This window comes from Trichechus manatus, unplaced genomic scaffold (assembly GCF_000243295.1).
Source record: "Trichechus manatus latirostris isolate Lorelei unplaced genomic scaffold, TriManLat1.0 scaffold00010, whole genome shotgun sequence".
NCBI lineage: Eukaryota > Metazoa > Chordata > Mammalia > Sirenia > Trichechidae > Trichechus > Trichechus manatus.
This window is the reverse complement of record NW_004443946.1, coordinates 26,054,984-26,074,726: the sequence shown is the minus strand read 5'-3', so window position 1 is coordinate 26,074,726 and position 19,743 is coordinate 26,054,984. Positions and strand designations below refer to the sequence as shown.

The window sequence follows — 19,743 nt, the reverse complement described above, 5'->3', positions numbered from 1 at the left end:
AGGGATGAGACCAGTGGAGTATCTTAGATGGCTGCTCACAGGCTTTTAAGACCCCAGACACTACTCACCAAGGTAGAATGTAGAGCATTGTCTTTATCAACTGTGTTATCTGGCTAAGGCTATTTTTAATAACAGTCTGATTTTTATCTGGCAGCAAACATTTTGTTCCACAGATCCCTGCTTGAGGAGGAGAGGCTCCTTATTGGTCCCTGTACAGAGCAGGCCCACCAGCACTCTATAGGTTTGAGATGATTACCCCCACAGCCAGGCTCTGCATGTTGGCCTCAGAAGGAAGGCTTCAGAGACCAGCTTCCCAATGACAGGAAGGAGCCTTTCCACTTCTTTCATGCTCAAATAGTGCCAACTGCTCCTCTTTCATCACAGATCCCTACACTGAGACCTTACATTGTAGTCCACTTTGCTGAGAGCTTTCAGAAACCTCATACGGTTACCCTACTCACAGAGAGGATTTGAAGCTGTTGCTGCACTACTACCTGGGAGAGTGAGAGACTAGAGCAATGGTCCACTGTTTGCTAGAACTAAATCTTTTCATCTGAGGTCAAACAATACTGCCCTGACACAGCAGGAGTTGGTGTTCCCCTTATGACCAGCAACTTACTCATCGGAAATACTTTCTTTCGGAAATACTTTCTTTCAACGACAAAATCAGTGACTACACATGTGGACTACACCAGATGGGTTACACAGGAATCAAATCTATTACATCTATGGAAAGAAGTGATGGAGAAGCTCAATAGCATCAGTCAAGAAAAAGCCAGGGGCCAACTGTGGAACAGACCATCATTTGCTCATGTGTAAGTTCAGAGTGAAGCTGAAGAAAATCAAAACTATAAGAGCCAAAGTGTGACCTTGAATACATCCCACCTGAATTTAAAGACTTGACACACTGAACACTGAAGACCAGAAGAGTTATGGGAAGACATCATACATGAAGAAATAAAAAATCATAAAGTCAGGAGAGAAGGAAAAGGCCAAATGGATATCAGAAGAGACTGAAATTTGCTCTTAAGCGCAGAGTAGCTAAAGCAAATGGAAGAAATGATGAAGTAAAAGAGCTGAACAGAAGATTTCAAAGGTCAGCTCGAGAAGACAAGGTAAAAGTATTATGATGAAATGTGCAAAAGACTTGGAGTTAGAAAACCAAAAGGGAAGAACACAATTGACATTTTTCAAGCTGAAAAAACTGAAAAGTCAAGCCTCAGGTTGCATTACTGAAGGATTCTATGGACAGAAGAATTGAATGATGCAGGATTTATCAAAAGGTGGAAGGAATACATGGTCACTATACCAAAAAGAATTGGTTGATATTCAACCATTTCAGGAGGTAGCATATAACTAAGAACCACTGCAAGAACTGAAGGAAGAGGTTCAAACTGCAGTGAAGGTATAGGCAAAAAACAAGGCTCCAGGAATTGACAGAATACCAATTTAGACGTTTCAACAAATGGACGCAATGCTGGAAGCACTTCACTTGTCTGTGCCAAGAAATTTGGAAGACAGCTACCTGGCCCATTCCAAAAGAAAGGCAATCAAACAGACTGCTGAAATTATTGAACAATATTAATATCGCATGCTAACAAAATTTTGCTGAAAATAATATAAAGATTACTGCAGCCGTACATCTACGGGGAACTTCTAGAAGTTCACACCGGATTGAGAAGAGGATGGGAAATGAGGGATATCATTGCTCATGTTAGATGGATCTGAGCTGAAAGCAAAGAATACCAGAAAAATGTTTACCTGTGTTTCACTGACTACGTGAAGACATTCAACTGTGTGGATAACAAAATATGGATAACCTTACAAAGAATGGGAACTTCAGAACACTTAAGTGTGCTCATACAGAACCAGTACATGGATCAAGAGGCAGTCATTCAAACAGAACAAGGGTTTCAAAATTGAAAAGGTACGTGATAGAGTTGTATTTTTTTTTACCTTATTCAATCTGTATGCTGAACAAATAATCTGTGAAGCTGGGCTATATGAAGAATGTGGCATCAGGATTGGAGGATGACTCATTTAATGACCTGAAATATGCAGTGACACAACCTTGCTTACCAAAAACAAAGACAGCTTGAAGCACTTACTGAAGAAAGTCAAAGATGACAGCCTTCAGTATGGATTATAACTGAACATGAACACAAAAATCCTCACAGCTGGACTAGAGAAAGAAATTGAAGTTGTCAACGACTTCATCCTATTTGGATCAACAGTCAGTGTCCATGGAAGCAGCAGTCATGAAATCAAATGACTTATTGCATGGACTAATCTGTGGCAAAAGATCTCTTCAAAGCTCTGAAAAGCAAAGATGTTACTTTAATGAGTAAGGTACACTTGACCCAAGCCATGGTCTTTTCAGTCGCCTCATATGCATGCAAAAGCTGGACAATGTAAGAGAAGAATTGACGCATTCAAATTGTGGTGTTAGTGAAAAATATTGAATATACCATGCACTGCCAGAAGAACAAACAAATGAATCTTAGAAGTAGTACAACAGAATGCTCCTTAGAGCCAGACTTTGTACTTTGGACACATCATCAGAAAGATCAATCACTAGAAAAAGGCATCATGTTTGGTAAAGTGGAGAGTCAGCAAAAACGAGGGAAACCCTCAATGAGATGGATTGACACAAGAGCCACAAGGATGGACTCAAACATACCAATGATCATGGAGATAGCCATGAGTCATCAGCAACTAACAGTACATACCTTCTATCCATCTTTAATTCAAGTGAGATCCCTAACAGCTTGCTTTAAAACACAGTGAATTGATCCTGTGTGACAGAACTTGTAGAGGAAGTTGTAAAATGAAGGTTGTCTTTATCCAAATAGATTTCTCTTTGACAATCAGCAGCAGCCTGAGGTTATGTCAGAGATGCAAGCACTGCTGAAGACCACGGGGGAAGGCTGTTACTGCCAAGGCTAACCCCTTGGTGGGTTTTTGAAAGGGCATTGTCTCCACAAGCCCGCTCTTCGTCAGTCAGAGGAGGCCGAGAGTCTATCTTCCCTTTTTCCCAGCCCTATGAATTGTTTTGGTGTGGTCTTCAGAGCTGTCATCCCTACTGCCAGATGGGCTGAGCATGAGGCTGGAAACGGGAACAGCTGGCACAGCAGAAGCTGGAGTAATATTCATTGCCACAGAGCTGGGCCTGCAGGATCAAATCACAGTTGGCCAGCTCAGGCTGGTCGATGCACTCCCTGCCAGGGTCCCTCGGCTGGGCAGCCGGTGCTGCAAAACAATAAGGGAGAGAGTAGTGAGGAAGCTCAGTGTATGTGGAAGCACAGGAGACTCCTCAGCTACCACTGCATTTCCTTAAAAGGAAAGCAGCATAACTGCTAGGTTCAAAAAGGTGCATTAATCTGTAACACCTGTCTATACAACTACCAGAGTCCTGGTGGTGCAGCAGTTAAGAGCTCAGGCTGCTAACCAAAAAGGTCAGCAGTTTAAATCCACCAGCTGCTCTTTGGAAACCCTATGGTGCAGTTCTGCGTTGTCCTGTAGGGTCAGTATGAGTCGGAATTGACTCAACAGCAATGGGTTTGGTTTTGGTTTATACAACTACCAGGGATTACAGTTTCTACCAGCTTGCTGGCCTCACTTTAACATGCAGTGCTCCCCTCCCCCATTATTTTTATTTGCAGCCTCATCCCAGTGCACAGCCTACAGCAGACCCCCCAAATGTATGTTAACTGGATGATTAGACATCTCTTGAAGTTAACTCCCTACCCTTACTATTGAGCCTGAAAAACTTAATAACAAGTGCCTTGGCCTCTGGATTAGGAGGAAGAGAGGGATAACACTACCAAGTAAAACTTGTGTTGGCAAAAGCTGGCCTGTGTTCTCCCTTTCACTGCTGGTTTCCTCCAACCCTACAGGCTTGGTGCCTTCAGTCCCTCCAGCTCACCTTAGTCACTTGGTTTCCCATTATTCTACTTCCCCCAGAGAAAGCAGTTAAGTATTCAGCAAGGTGTTAGGAAAACAGCCTCATTAACCACAGCCGTGATACTATACTGGGAACACTGCCCTTGAGCCTGCCCTCTGAATTCACCTGCCAGCTTCTAGGAGCTTCTGTATCTTCCAAATCCCTGTTAGAGCTTCTCTGCTGCTTCATCTTAGGACTGAAGCAGTCTTATCTATTCATTTCCTTTCTCATTCCGGAAGGGGCTCTTAAGGACTTGACTCAGCTTAGGCCACTGCACCTTCCCTGAAATCAGACTTTATGGGGTTAGGGAGGCCTTACCTTCATCCTCTCTCCCCTTGCTCCCTCCCACAACACAACTGAAAGACTATACCTAACCAATGAATGACCTTAGAAAGGCTTGGTTGATCAGTATAACAAGAGGACTAAGAGTAACATTTATGTATATTGTTTAAAAATGTCAAGTCAATAACTCTGTTATCAGCTGTCTCAGCTGTTGCAGGGCCTGGGCCCCTCTCATAGGGCCAGTTAGCAGGTGATCAGCATAGTGGTTAAACCACCAGCTCAAGAGCCAGACTGCCTGGGCCAGACCTGGCTCTGCCACTTACCAGCTGGGTGACTTTGAGCAAGTTACTTAAGCTCTCTGTGCTTCTGTTTCCTCATCTGTAAAATGGAGATAATAATAGCATCTACTTCATAGGGATGTTGCAAGAAGTAAATGAGTTAAGACCATGTCAAGCACTTAAAACAGCATTTGGGCCTGCAGCTAAAATTCGAGTGCTTAACAGGTACTTTTTTGCCCACATAGCATAGTTCCCTGCTATTTAAAAAATGGGACTGGGCCATAGTGGGTGACTTTCTGTGTTTTATTCCTATAATATTTTCTGTTCCTCACCCCAGTCTTTTAGGCAAGAAGATTGAAAAGTCTTCACAGTAGAACCATGTCCCTTACACCAGAGTGTGACTAGTCCAAGGCCCCCCCACCCTAATGCTAACACTGTAATTCCAGTATGCCACCAAACCATGAATAGGGCCAAGTGAGGCAGCTTCAAGTTGTGTGACCCTAAAAAAATACACAGTGGGTGAGAGCAGGTATCTGCAGCCTAACCAGAGAATGAATACAGTTGAGAGGAGAGGAGGGACAGCATGTAGCTCAGGAAAGGCGCCCCCCAAATATCTAAGCTTGGCAATACTCATCCAACAGAGGGCTGGAGAAGGGTGGCCTGACTGAGGACATGAGTGTCCTGTCCGTCAGACCATTGTAGCTTGGCACCCACACATCATGAGGAGCCCCAGTGGACTTCATCATCAAGCAAGTGTATAATTTGGTTTGTCATGTAGACATGTATATTGAAAAAAAAAAAAGAAAAAACCCCGTTGCCTTCTAGTCAGTTCTGACTCATGGTGACCCTATAGGACAGAGTAGAACTGCTGCATAGGGTTTCCAAGGCTGTAATCTTTACAGAAGCAGACTGCCACATCTTTCTCCCTTGAAGTAGCTGGTGAGTTTGAACGACCTTTTCGGTTAGCAGTAGAGCACTTAACCACTGCGCCAGGGCTCCTTAGACACATATATAGCTAATCGCAAACATGACTACTGCCTTAACAGCTCTCTCTCTCACAGTAAATCTCCATTCTGATTTGGTCTCGAGTCTTGTGAGTTTGGTTAATATGCAGACAAGATCAAATTTATGTACATGATAGAGGTGAAAAGTAGCCCCTGCAGTATGGTGCTGTCTCCAAAGTAATGCCATCATTCATTCCTTCATGCATGTACTCAGTTACCAAGAATATGAGCACCTGCTGGGTACCAAGCGCTGGGCTGGGCCCTGGGGACACCAGTCCCAGTCACTGCCCCAAGGAGCTCACAAACGAAGCTTAAGTGCCAGCCAGGTTCACTCAGCACTGTTTTAACCACAGACCTTCAACCTCTAGCACAGGCTCCCCACGCTCAGCCTGGAAGATACCACCTAGCCCAACACCTTGAGTATAGGAGTGCTCCTGGTGCTTCTCTGTGAGCCTGACAGCCATGAACATCCAGGCAGAGAAGCACCAGAAGGGCCCTGGCCCCCTCTCCTGCAAGGTCTGCGTCAGGCCCAGTGAGACCAGCTTCTCAGCCCAGGGCACCACCCTACTACTCAGTAACCAGGACTGCAGGTACATGGGAAAGCAGGCAGGGTGGGGCAACACCTGTCCCCCATCCCTCTGATTTATTTGAACATAGAACTATGGTGAGTTTGAACATGAATCACAGTCTATAGTTCATCAATTTTGAGATGTATTTGTTTTCATATTTCAACATCTATCAAGTTGGACTGTATCTTAATTGACAGTATCTTAGCATTGTGCCATTTAATTGACAGCATATTTTTCCTATTGGTACACAAATAATGCATTTTACAATATGGCATTTAGATTTGTTGAAATATGATATAGCAGTGACTCAGAGCAGGAGCTAGAGAATATAATACTAAAATCTCAAATTACTGAATAATGCAGGTAAAATTCCACTGAGTTATAGGTGCAATAGGTTAGTGAAAATATGGGAAGTCAAAAGACCCGGGTTCTAGTCTCAACTTGGCCACTGATTTGCTGTGTGACATCACTTAAGCTCTCTGCATAAGTGTTTCATTTATGAAATAGTGATGGTAATCTCTGCCCTTTCCCTGTCTGGGTTATATGGTCAGATGGCCATAAAGGCACTTTTCAAACACAGGACCACTTTTTACCACCCTAATTAGAAAGAAAGACCCTCAGTGAGATGGATTGACACAGTGATTGCAACAGTGGGCTCAAACATAGCAGCGAATTTGAAGATAGTGCAGGACCAGGCAGTGTTTCCTTGTTTTGTGCATGGGTCACTGTGAGTCCGAACCAACTTGACTACACCTAACAACAGCAATTAGAATGGATAGATTTGAATGCTTAAGTGTAACAATGAAATTCCAGTCAGTCATGTTTCTCAAAATAAAACTAGTCTAAACAATGATACTAAACATCTAGTAAGCACTTCCACCACCCATCAATTTGTTGTACTGTGGTGACCTACATGTTATGATGCTGAAAGCTATGCCAGCTGTATTTCAAATACTAGCAAGTTCACCCATGGTGACAGGTTTCAGGGGAGCTTCCAGACTAAGACCAGAAAGAAAGGCCTGGCGATCTCCTGCTGAAAATTAGCCAAGACCAGAAACAAAGGCCTGGCGATCTCCTGCTGAAAATTAGCCAAGACCAGAAACAAAGGCCTGGCGATCTCCTGCTGAAAATTAGCCAATGAAACCCCTATGGATCACAGCAGAATATTGTCTGATATAGTGCTGGAAGATGAGCCCCCCAGGTTGAAATGCACTACGCAATAGCTGAAAGAATGGGCACGAGCATGCCTACAGTCATGAAACCAGGCACTGGTTCATGCCAGGCACCGAACCAGCAACACTTCATTCTGTTACACGTAAGAGCACCATGCATCAGAACAGACTCAATGGCAACTAACAACAATTATTAAGCACTAGGTGCCCAGCATAAGGATTACTTCCTTTATCCTCACTACAGCCTATAAGGTGATAGAGTAGCCCCATTGTATAGATGAGGAAAGTGACTCAGGAAGGTTATGCCCCTTGAATCAGTAACTGGCATAGAGTGAGCCAGGATTTGAACTAGAATCCCTCAGACTGCAGAGCCTGCGCTCTTCCACAGCACAAATCCATCCAGCCCTTGAGAATAAGCAAGTGCCCTGGGAATATGCCCCTTCCACCCCCACAGTGGGCAGGTGCCTCTTACCTGGCGGGACCACCTTCACCTCAGTGCTGCGGCTGACTGCCTGGCTCCCACGGTAGGCGCTGCACGTATAGGAGCCCTCGTCCCTGGCCCTCGAGTTGTAGATCAGCAGCGTGCCGTCTGGGGACTGGTAAACACGGCCATCAGCCCGGACAGGCAGCCCGTTCCTGTGAGGAAAGGGACACTGGGTCTTCAGGGCTGGGAGATGGTGATCAAAGCCCATTCCAGAGCCAACTGGCTCCCCTCTCTTTGTGGGCAAACAACAGCTGACCCTCACCTCAAGAAAACAGATAAACAGGCTACCAAAAAGATACAAGAATGTTAACAAAGTAACACACAAGTGACTTAACTCACACCAACTAAGCATGCTGATCCAAGTTCGTACATTTGCTTCTTATACACAAAGGACTCCCCTTCTGACTTTTCATTAACAAAGATCTTTTAAGCTGGGTTGGGTACCAGGCCCTGTGCTGAACAAACAGAAGCACTCCCTGCCTTTGGGGCACTGGGGGTGGTGGGTGCAGGTGCTCAGGGGAGCCTTCTCTGAGGAGGACCTGAGAATGAGGAGGCAGCAGCCAACTAATGGAGAGAGAACCAGGGGACTCAGGAGCTTGAAGGCAGGCTGGGGCTGGAGCAAGGAGTGTGAGCACGGGAAGTGGACACAGTGAAGCTGGAGTGAAAGAGCCAGTCAGCAGGGTCTTAGACTGCCAGGAATTTGGACTGAATCCTGAGGGCCGTGGAGATTTTAGCCAAGTGGGAACTGACATGAGATTCGCACTTCGCCAAGCTCACTGACTGCAGTGTGAGCTGGGGGAGAAAAGCCTGAAGCAGAGAGACAGGTCAGAGGCTGCTGTGGTGGTACACGCAGGGCAGATGAGAGGCAGTAAAACAAAGGTCAGGTAGTGGGCAGAGGAAGAAATCAAGGACAGCAGGTTTCCAGCTTGGGTTACTGGGTAATGGTGGTGCCCCTCCACACAGGGAAATCCAGGGTATAGCTTGGGAAGGGTGAGGTTATCCACCATTTTGAATTTGGGGTGCCTATGAGATACCAGGAGGCACTGGATTTGAAGTCTAGAGCTCAAGAGAAGAGTCTGGACCCAGGTAGTGTTATCAGCCCTGCATGGTCCCAGAAACTGTCTACAGGGTTGCCCATGGGCAAGTTATAGGGCAAGACCACCAAGACCTCGGACAGAACCTTGAGGTGCACCAATATCTAAGGGATAGATAAGCTGAGCTGGCCAAGAAAACCAAGAAGCAGAAGCCAGAGGTGCAGGAGGAACACCAGAAGACGGTGTCTGGAGCCAAGTGAGGGAATGTTTCAAGAAGGAGCAAGTGGTCAGTGGAAGGGTGCTGAGACTCAAGTCATGTAAGGACTGGGGTGTGTCCAGTGGACTTAGGAATAGGCAGGTTGTTGGTTGCCCTGGCCAGCACAGTACCCCTGGAGTGCGAGGGTGGTCAGAGGCATAGGGGGTAAACAGGTGGAGACAATCAGTATAGACAGCTGTGCTGTGAAGGGCAGCGTCAGGTGGGAAACAGAGGGGAGTCTTGAGGCCGGGGAGTCCCTAGCACGCTTGTTGCTGAAAGATCCAGGAGAGGCAAAGTTGAAGGTAGGGGCCAGACAGTCAGAGCCTTATCACGAGAGGCTGGGCTCAGAGTACCAGCTGAAACCTCCAGAGACTCCCAGCTACCCTCAGCTAAAGCCTGTGCCTTCCTCCAGCATTAAGGCCACAAGAGGCAGCTGGACTCTGCAGCCCCGTGGCCTCGCCCCTCCAGCGTGCAGGCCCTTCCCACCTTGCTATATAACCTCTCAAATATCCACCTTGGTACTTGCTGCTCCTTCCACCAGGAATAGCCTTCAAGGTCCAGCCAGAATCACCTCCCTGGCCAGCCCTTCCTTGACTCCCCTAGACTGGTAGCAGCCTTACACTACTCTGTACAGATAGCACTTAGCACAGACCTTATCTGGAGCTCCTGGGACACTGCGCCATCTTCTGCCTGAGGGTGCCCTGGGGTTCAGAGTACCCCAGGATCCCCTGGGGGCACCCTGGGGCTCGGAGTACCCCAGGATCCTCTGGGAATGCCTTGGGGCTCAGATTCCCCCAGGATCCCCAGAGCCTAGCCTAGGCCTGACACATTGCAGGGAGGGAAAGATCAAAAAATGTTTCCTGAACAAATGAATGAACAAAAGCCCATTTGATCTGGAGTAAAAGATCACTGAAGTCCCCAAAACTGAGTGTAGCCCAGTGGTTCTCAACCCGGGGAGATAACCCGGGGAGATTTTGCCCCCTAGGGGACATACAGCTATGTCTAGAGACATTTTTTATTGTCACAACTTGTAGGGAGAGTGCTACTGCAATCTAGTGAGTAGAAGCCAGGGATGCTGCTAAACATCCAACAAAGCACAGGACAGCCTCCTCCCACAACCAAGAATTAGCAGGCCCAAAATGAGGAGGTTGAGAAACCCTGGTGCAGCCCAACCAATGGAAAAGAGAGCAGTCCTATGGGGCTTCATGTAGGCATGTGGGTGCTGCAGCCCCTCCCCTTGCACCAGACCTGGAGGCAGGAGTGGTAACAGCAACAGATAAGCCTTACCTGGACCATCTGATGTTCACGCTTTCTCCTGCCACCACAGAAAGGTAGCCCGCCCCTGCCTGGCTACACAGCCTCAGGTAGGAGGGTCCGAGGGCCAGCACTTGGCTGGAAGAGAGCCTTACCTTGACCATCTGATGTTCACGCTTTCTCCTGCCACCACACATAGCAGCCTGGCTGTGTCCCCCTCCGGCACTGTCACAGTAGGGGGCAGCCCTGTGATTGTCAGTTCCTCTGGGCACAAGGAGGGAACAATGTCAGCCTCTGCCAGCTGACCTCAAAGGCCACTGGCCCTACTTGCCCTCCTCTCCTCAGGACTGTCACCTTACCCAGAACTCTGAGCTGGACCCACCGCTGGTCTCGGTCCTGCCCATTGAAAGCAACACAGGCATAGAAGCCGCCATCTTCCATAGCCGCATGGCTGATGATCAGAGAGCCATCGGGCTGCAGCTGGTGCCTGGGGACAAGCACAGTCAGCTGGCTCCAGCCCAAGTGGGCAGGCATGGGGTGGGGGCAGAGTCAAGGGAAGGGCAGGGCAGATAGAGGGAGGGGCAGGTTCTTCCTTTCCCTGGAAAGGGGCTGAGCAGCCCCTCTTCAGTAGGGTTTCTTCAAAGGGTCCGTCTGCCTTAGGCCATTAGGTCCTCTTGATTTATGAAAATGCCTGGCTTTTAAGTATAGCAATAGACAAATCATTTCAAATGTTCTGATAAATAATTCTAGTTTAGGTTTCTAGTTTTTGCTATACTTATTTTATAGACGCAAATCCTGATTCTACCACTTACGAGCTGTGAGATGTTAAGCCTCCATTTTCTCATGTCAAATGGGGTTAAAATAGCACCTACCTCTGTATGGCTGTTTTGCAGGTTATATGATAGAGAACATGCCTCCCACTCAGTATGCACTCAATAAATGTTAGCTGTTATGCCCACAGTCAGAAATGGGCTCTGATTACATTTCCTCCCTCAGCCAGCACCTCTGTTAGCTGGCCAGTTACTTCCGTCCACTAACCACACTCTGGGAAGGCTCAGAGGCCCCCAAGTTGCTCTGCCCAAGGAGCCCTTTTCCCAGAAGCTCCCTCCCCCAACGGCCCCCACCAGATGGGATGGGGCTGGAGGCAGAACAGAACGTAGGGGAGAGGAGCAAAGTAAACCTGAGAGAAGAGAGGGGCTGCCCGTCTTTCTGCCACTCAATAGCTGGGGGTGGGAAGCCTTCCGCGTGGCAAGTCAACCGGATCTGCTGGCCTGGACTGGCATCCACCACCGCAGGCTGGTTCCTGTCCAGACGAAGCCTACAAAAACGAGCACTCACAGCCATGAGGGGGCCCTCCCCCACAGCCATGAGGGGACTTCCCCATGCCCAGCCAAGCCTGGTGACTGGACCTCTGCACAATGCTTATGGCACCCCCTCCCATCTCCAGCCAGATTCATCTCCCTAAAACCACCCCTGTGTTCTGGTTAAGATACCATCCATAGCCACGTGGGGTAAAATCTTAAAAGCCATCTCTACCCACCCCACCTGCTGGCTGGCTGGACAAACACAGCACCCAGCATCTCCACCCTGCCCTGCACATTGGCCTCTAGGCCCTTGATGGGCACCACTACAGCCCTCCGCAACCCCTCTGTAAACCAAACCATTCTTCAAGGCCAGCTCCAGCCCTTCTCCTCCCAGAAGCCATCTTGGACCTTCTGCCCCCCAGAGCACTTCCCTCAGTTCCTGGGTCCTGGGCCCACACCATTCCCACCCATCTGGTCACAGCACACTGGCCTGGTGACTGATTCACTTTCCCTTCCTCTTGCCCGCTGAGACCTCACCCACACACAGTTGTGGAGGCTGAGAGCAAGATGGCACTGCTGGGCTGTTACCTGGATGTGGGCCGTGGGTGAGAAGAAGAGATGGTCCCCAGGCTCCCAGCATCCTCCCTTAGGTGCTGGGCAGGGTCCTTGGGCTGAGGGAAGTGCCTCGGCTCAGCCTCAGACAGCACAGCCATGTCGTCCCCTGTTGTGAGGCAGGGAGAAGCATGGGGTGAGCTGTGAGGAGAAAAGGGTGTAGGGAAGGGTGGGCCATGAGGCCAGCAGAGGACATGAGGAAGAATGAGGGTCACAGGGACCAAGTATTCACCCCAGCCCTCCTGGAAGGTGTGTCACCTCTCACCAGGATGCCCAGGCCCAAGGAAGCACCCAGGTCTCTCCAGCACGGGGCAGCCTGGCCCTTCCACCCAGTCCCATGGGAACCCAGTGGGGTGGGGCAGACACCTGTGATGCGAAGCTGGATCTTATGAGAGTCACGGCCTGGCCTGGTGCTGCCACAGCTGTAGGTGCCAGCGTCCTCTGCCCACAGGGGGCTGATGACCAGGGAGCCGTCGGCCTGTGGCTTGTGCCTGAATGGGGGGTAGGGAGGAATGGCTGATCTCTGGGCTCTTGAGGGCAACAGTGGGCCCTGGTCCTCCCTCAGGCCTTGTGCTCCCAGCAGAGGTGACCATAGCCCCCCAGAGGCCCCTGGGCAGCTCCCCCTCCTACCCCAGGGGAGATCCGAGGGGGTGCTGCTGGGGAAGGACTGTCACACACACCTGTCAGAGGAGACGGGCCGGCCGTCCTTCTGCCACCCAGCATGGTGGTCCAGGGAGCTGTCATCTGGGCAGAAGAGCTGCACCAAGTGCCCCAGGGCAGCCTGCACCAGGGTTGGCTCAGAGCCGGCCAAGCTGATGCTGGAAAGGTGGGAGGTGAAAATCTACCATCCCAGCATGAGTGCCTGGGCCGGGATCAGCCCTGCAGCTGTGTGTCCACAACTGCTGGCTCTGTGCCCATCATGCCACAGGCACTTGTGGGGGTCAGAGAGCCCAGAATGCCATGGACTCAGGAGTCTGTCCCCCATCCTCCTGCCATCCCCCAGGCATTGCCACCTCAACCTAGCCTTTCAGCAACAGGGTGGGTGAGAAGCCCAGGGGTGAGAAGGGACTAGGGGGGAGGGCACATAACCAATTCATTGGGGAATTAAACTATACATCTGACCCCTTTAGAATTTAAAGTTTGAGTTTTTTTAATTTTGTTTTTCATCTCCCCAAATCATGTGACACAGTCCCAAGAGTAATAACCAATGGAACTCTCACCAAGCCTATGAGCTATGGAGGGTAGGAAACACTGTCCCACATTACAGTAAAGAAACCAAGGCTTGGAGAAGTTGGCTGGCTTGCCAAAGGCCAGGAAGCCCACAAGCTAGAAAGGTCCCAGGGAGAGCTGAGAAGACCTGGTGGAGAATCCAAGCACCACCATCTACTAGCTACCTGACCTGGGACAAGTCTCTCTGTCTCAGAAGCCACAGCAGGGCTGCTTGGAGGGTGGTTAGAGGTTAGGGAGGGATATGGAGAGATAGGGCCTGCTGCCCTCAGGGTTTTAGCTCATATAGGCTCAGCCCCCAGTCTGGGCACCCTGCCTCCTACCCAGGGAAGGTGGGCCTCACCTGTACGTAGAGCTGCGGGAGGGTGGTGCTGGCCGCCCAGCATCTCCACCCAGTCCAGGGGCACTGGGCCCACGTTCCTGGCCCCAGGGCCCTTCTCCAAAGGCCTGGGTATGGGGGGCCTCCCCCAGCCGGGGCTCTTGGTCTTGCCGCCAGAGGCTGCTGGAAGGCAAGGGCTTCCTCTGGACTGTGGCTCCCATCCCATGCCGGCTGGCCTCCTGCTGGCCTCCAGGACCTGCATCCCTGTGGGTGCTCTGGGCAGAGGCTCCAGGCTGGAGCCCCCGGCAGCTGCTCACACACTCCTCTTCTGAGGCGAAGTTATTGGCATTGCCGTGGCAGCCACCGTACCAGAAGCGGTTACACTGGCCCACGGAGGCAATGAAGTACCAGCGGGCAGCCCAGTCTGTGCAGGAGCCGTGAGCACTGGGCAGTAGGCACCGCACCGGGTAGGCTGAGGGTGGAAGGGACACACATCACCAGGGTGCCCAGTAATAAAGCTACAAACGCTGCCCAGCAGAGCCCTGCTGAGAAGCTCCCACCACTCCTCAGCCTCAGAGGCTTAGGGGGGAGGCTTTCTCAGTTTACAGAACTGGTTTATAGGACAGAACACAGGTTCACTGCTCAGTCCTGCCCTAGGCTGGGGCCACAGCAGACAGTAATCACACCCATCCACCTCCACCTGCAGAACGGGAGGCCTCCAGGTTGTCGGGGCCATGAGCCCCCTGGACCTGCCCCTCATGCCCTCCCATGGCCTGATGTGGAACCCCTGGGGTATACACGAGGAGCAAGCCTGGGCTTGACCTTAAAGCACTTACTTAGCCCAGGATAAGGACCCAGCCCGTGAGGACTGGGCCTGTAATATGCCCAGCAAGGGGCTGTCCCTGTTCCCAGGCCCCCTGCACCAGCCTCTGAACCCAGCCCAGCCTGGTCGTTCTAGCTGCCCTGCTCCCCAGCACTGCCTACACAATCTCTCCATGCCCAGATATTACCACGGCTGGTAAGGGCACCTGGCCTCCTGCAGAGCCCTGGCCACCACCCCCCGTCAACTTTCGACACCCCCACCGTGGTCTCTGGAGGCCCCAACCATGCACCCTGGCCTCTGGCCTGTGACTTCCCCCAGCCCCCACCTCCCTCCAGGATGCAGCCCCAACTGCCGCCCACGTCCCAGCAAGGTCAGGACACCCTCCCCATCCCAGCACTGACAACCCTGCGATGTATTTGTCACTGGAGGGGACTGAGTTCTCAGGTGCAGGATGGTCTGCCTTCCCCTTGTGACCCCACCTGCAAGCCTCCCGACGCTCACAAGTAGCCGGAAGGCCCCAAGGGTGTACTGTCAGATGGGGAATAATCATGCACTGTCTCTGGCCTGGCACCTTCTGTGTGTTTAGTATGTGTGGAAGTGAATGAATGAGCCAAGGAGGGTCTCTGGCTCTGCATGGGGGCTGGGGGCACAGTGGGCCCAGGGAGGATGAGTAGGGGCACCCACTCACCGTAGCTGGGCTGGCCCACACAGCCTTCCCCCAGAGGGCCAGCCGCAGAGGCCGTGTTGTCATAACAGCAGCCAAACTTGGAGCCCCGGCACTCGCTGGGCTGGTTCTGCTGGGCCTGGGGGGCCTGCGGCCGGTGGGCCTGGGGGGCCTGCGGCCGGTGGGCCTGGGAAAGAAGGTCAGGGTTGGGAAGAGGGCTGAGCTCTTAGTAGGGGCTCTGGGCTGGCTGGGGGAAGGCAGCAGGATGCGGGACAGAACTGTGAGCTGAGGGTACAAGCCCCCATCCCCGGGGAGATCAGAGGCCCCTACCCCAGGCAAGGCCAGGCCAGCCTCTGAAGTCCTGAGCCCTCAAAAGATGCCCCAAGCTGGCAGCCTTACAGGGACCCTCCCTTCTCCAAGGCCAAAAGCTGTGAAGACCCTAGGTCACAGTGGCATTGAGCAGGCTCAGGCTGGACTCTCGCCCTCCACCCCCCACCACACACAGGTGAACCAGACACTTACTGCGGAAGCCACTGCTCTGGACACCAGCCTATTCCCAGTGTTGGCACTGCCATACGACCTTGTGCAGCCGGCCTGATGGGGCCCCTCAGCCACTGACACCCCATCAGGGCAGCACCCGTACCTAGCAGACATCACACTGAGCCCTCCCTCACTGCCCATCCCTGAGGCCCAGCACCCTAGAACCCAGGCTCTGAGGCTCCCTGGGCTGGGGACTGAGCAGGTCAGGATCCCAGTGGGAGAGGGCAACAGTGGCACAATAAACAGCCTGCACCTCTGATAACCAACAGATCCTCAACTCACGTCCCACCACAAAACCAAGGAGGAATAACGCACTGAGCCTGTCCAAATATCCGTTCCCAGGAAGTTTTTACAAACTAGCAGTAGATAGGAAGTGGGGTAGAAAAGGGGGTTCAGAGAAACCCACCATTTATTTCACCTCCACCAACCAGGTATAGGGAAGGAGGTGAAAGAAAGAATACGCCCAAGTACATACTACGTGCCAGGTAGCATGTGATTTGTTTAATCCTCACAATGACCCCACGTGGAGGCTGTCACTGTTCCCAATTCACAGACGAGGAAGCCAAGATCAGAGGTCAAATAATATGCCTGAAATCACCCCACACAGCTGGTAAGTGGCTGAGCTGGAAATCAAATCACCCTCAGCTGTTGCCTCAAAGCCAGGGCCCTGAGTACCACAGCCCCTGGGGAGAGTCGGCACATGGTGGGCAGAACATTCGGGAAGGCAGGCATTTGGGGGCTCAGCCCCTCTTTGCTGGAGTGGGCAGGACTGAGGAACAGAGGAAAGTCAGGCTGGCCTTTGTCCAGCCTTTCTGCTCGGTTCCCTGATCCTGGTCTGGATTTGAGAGCTGGAATCATACCCCATGTATCTCCTCAAAACTGGCTCACACCGATACCTCCAGCTACATCACCACTGCGGACTTCCGCAGGGAAGGCAGGGATTTTTACCCCCACCGGGCACACTAGGTAACACAGAGGTTAACACTTGATTTCTAGCTGAAAGGTTGGCCATCAGACCCACCCAGAGGCACCTCTGAAGGCAGGCTTGGCAGTCTTCTTCCAAAAGGTCACAGCCTTGAAGACCCTATGGAGCCATTCTACGCTGTACACATGGGGCCACCATGAGGCAAAATGGACTCAGTGGTAACTAACAACAAGCACGTTAGGGAGTCCCTGAGTGGTGTGACCAGTTAACCCCTCGCTGCTAACCAAAAGGTTGGTGGTTCAACACCACCAAGAGGCACCTCAGAAGAAAGACCTGGTGATCTACTTCTGAAAAATCAGTCATTGAAAACCCTATGGAGCATAGTTTTACTCTGACACACGTGGGGTCACCATGAGTGAGAGTCAACAGCAACTGACCTGGCACATCAGGAAGCTGACAGAGAGGAAGCCGAGCGCCCAAGACTGTACAAGTAGGGCAACTCAGAGACAAAAAAAAAACCCAATATCCTGTTCCTGGACTCTGCAAGCCCCACCCGGCCCTCTCTGAGCAGAGACACTGACACTGCCGGCTCCGGCACAAGCCCATCCACCACCTTCCTGTGCTGACCAGATGAGGGAGAGGCTCTCCAGCACCTACCTGCTCTGCTGACATGAGACCCTGGGGCAGCCTTGCCACAGAGGCCCGAGAGACGCAGTGTGGCCATCGGGGCAGCACCCGTGGGGGCTGTGTCTGCAGTCCCAGGGCACTGAGCCTGACCGCAGGGATTGCTGATGTGGGGACTGCTGCAGAGATGGGGCTGGGCCTGGGGCCGACAAGTGGGGGCCCTGGTTTCCTCTGGGGTTACTCCAGGCTGAGGATCGCCCCTGGGGTGCCCACCACTGGCCTCTGGAGTCTGGAGAAGAGGACCCAGAAGATAGAAATATGTCCTCCTCCTTACCCCGCCATCTGTCTCCACACTGAGCCCCCTCTGTCCCCCAGACCACTCTCCCCTTGGTCATCATTGGGCCCCCACCCTTGACCTCCATATCTCTAGGCAGCCCCCACTGAGATGCACAGATAAGAGCGCTGGGGGGCGGGGCTGTGACCAAGCTTCTCACCTGAGGCAGGGGACTCCTGAGTACCCAAAGATGTCCTGGGGTCCCTGCGGCTGGTGCGTCCATCCGGCATGCTGGGGACTTCTGCAGGGAGCCGGGCAGTCAGGGTGGGGCACAGAGGGGGGAGGAGGAGAGTTGTGGGTCCCAGGGGTTACCAACCCTGGAAAGCATCTCCTCTCATCTCATTGCTCTGGCAGGGCTGGGGACCCAGGACAGCAGAAGTAAAAATGAACAGGATCTGTGATTCCATAAAACACCCTCCTCAAGTTTAAAAGCATCTTTGATAACAGAAAATGCTAATGTTATACATGTTCAGCATAAGGATGAGCCAGGTATAAGATCTGCGTTTATGGTGTGGCCCCAACTACGTAAAGCAATCAAACAAAAAAATGCTGCACGGGTTTTTTAAAATTGGGTTGATGGATGAAGGGACAGAGAATCAATACCAGTAAAGCAAATATAGAAAATGTTAATTGTAGAATTTAGACGTGGACACATGGCTGCTCACTATAGAATTCTTCCAGCTTTTCTGGATGTTTTGAAAATTTTCATTGTCTTGTTGCTCAACTTGTGAATTTGCTAAAAATTACAAATTGTACAACTAAAATGGGTGAATTTTATAGTATGCAAATGACACCTCTATAAAGTTAAAATATTTTTTCATCATAAAATGTTGGAGAAAATTATGACAACAGGAAAAAAATTTTTTAAATGATGCATAAAAGACAACTTGCAGGAAAGGTCCCAGAAATGCTCATGATGAGTCTCCAGTTCTTCATGCATGGTGATTTTTTCCCTTCCTCCCATGCGTCTGTGTTTTTCAAATTTCCCACAGTAAGCATATTGTTATATAATAAAGATATAAAGAATAAAATAAGTGAAAATTCTATTCCCATATGGCCCACATCTTGCTGTGGTCCTCAGGGAATATTCTAAATAATAATCTGGGGCTAGAAGACTACAGTAGATAGGGGTCAAGTCTTGGCTTTCATCTTATTTCTATCACACCCAGGCCAAAACCCAGGGTGCCTGACACCCTCCAGGATCCATCCCAACCATGAAGGCAACACCCCCTGGAAAGACCTCCTGTCGCCACCTCCACCCCCTGGGCCGAGGGCCAGCTCTGGGGGCCACTACTGGTCTCTAGAGCTACTGAGCAACTTGAAATGTAGCTAAAGCAACCTAGGAACTGAGTTTTAAATTCTACTTAATAATTAATTGAATTTTTACCTTAAAAGCAGATACCTGATACGTTTATTTGAAAATGTTTCATCATATTTGGAACAACTTGAGTATGAGAATCTACTTTTTTCAACTGCACATTTTATGAAATCTAAATATAGATCAAGTAATCCAATGAAAATATAGCATCCAAATTGAGATGTGTTGTATGTACAAACTATACATTGGATTTCACAGATTTAGTATGAAAAAATGAGTAAATGCTGTATTGATTACACATTGAAAATATTTTGGATGTATTAGGTTAAATAAAATACGTTATTAAATATAAATTCACTTGTTCCTTTTTTTATTTATTCTGTGACAACTAGGGAGCATTGGTGGCGCACTGGTCAAGCGCACAGCGGCTAACCAAAAGGTCAGCAGTTCAAACCCACCAGCTGCTCCATGGGAAAAAGATGCAGCAGGCTGCTTCCATAAAGATTACAGCCTTGGAAACCCTATGGGCAGTCCTACTCTGTCCTGCAGGGTCACAATGAGTCAGAACTGGGTTTAGTTTTTTGGTTTTTGTGGCCACTGGAAAACTCAAAATTATGGGTGTGTGTGTGTGTGGGGGTGGGTGTGTGTGTGGGTGGGTCTGTGTGGTGAGTCCTACACGAGAGCCTGGGAAGGAGAAGTAGAAGACTCACTAGGAGTTCGCTCAGCCACCCAGCCCTCAATAGGCCTCATCAGACCCCTGCTCCCCAAGATCACTCC

At 50.5% G+C, this 19,743-nt stretch overlaps 1 protein-coding gene across 1 annotated transcript in view; it reads right to left on the bottom strand.

Moving 5' to 3' along the window:
• PAPLN (papilin, proteoglycan like sulfated glycoprotein) overlaps positions 1-19,743 on the bottom strand; it is a 43,208-nt gene that overhangs the window by 4,273 nt on the left and 19,192 nt on the right. The window contains exons 15-27 of the mRNA XM_023726358.1: positions 17,809-17,889; positions 17,348-17,603; positions 15,748-15,868; positions 15,250-15,388; positions 13,763-14,210; positions 12,873-13,010; positions 12,559-12,683; positions 12,169-12,301; positions 11,457-11,594; positions 10,636-10,763; positions 10,432-10,540; positions 7,721-7,884; positions 2,730-3,249 (exon numbers count right to left, since the gene is read on the bottom strand). Coding sequence (XP_023582126.1) covers positions 3,080-3,249; positions 7,721-7,884; positions 10,432-10,540; positions 10,636-10,763; positions 11,457-11,594; positions 12,169-12,301; positions 12,559-12,683; positions 12,873-13,010; positions 13,763-14,210; positions 15,250-15,388; positions 15,748-15,868; positions 17,348-17,603; positions 17,809-17,889 — 2,150 coding nt within the window. The 3' untranslated portion in view covers positions 2,730-3,079. The remainder of the gene's footprint in view (positions 1-2,729; positions 3,250-7,720; positions 7,885-10,431; positions 10,541-10,635; positions 10,764-11,456; positions 11,595-12,168; positions 12,302-12,558; positions 12,684-12,872; positions 13,011-13,762; positions 14,211-15,249; positions 15,389-15,747; positions 15,869-17,347; positions 17,604-17,808; positions 17,890-19,743) is intronic.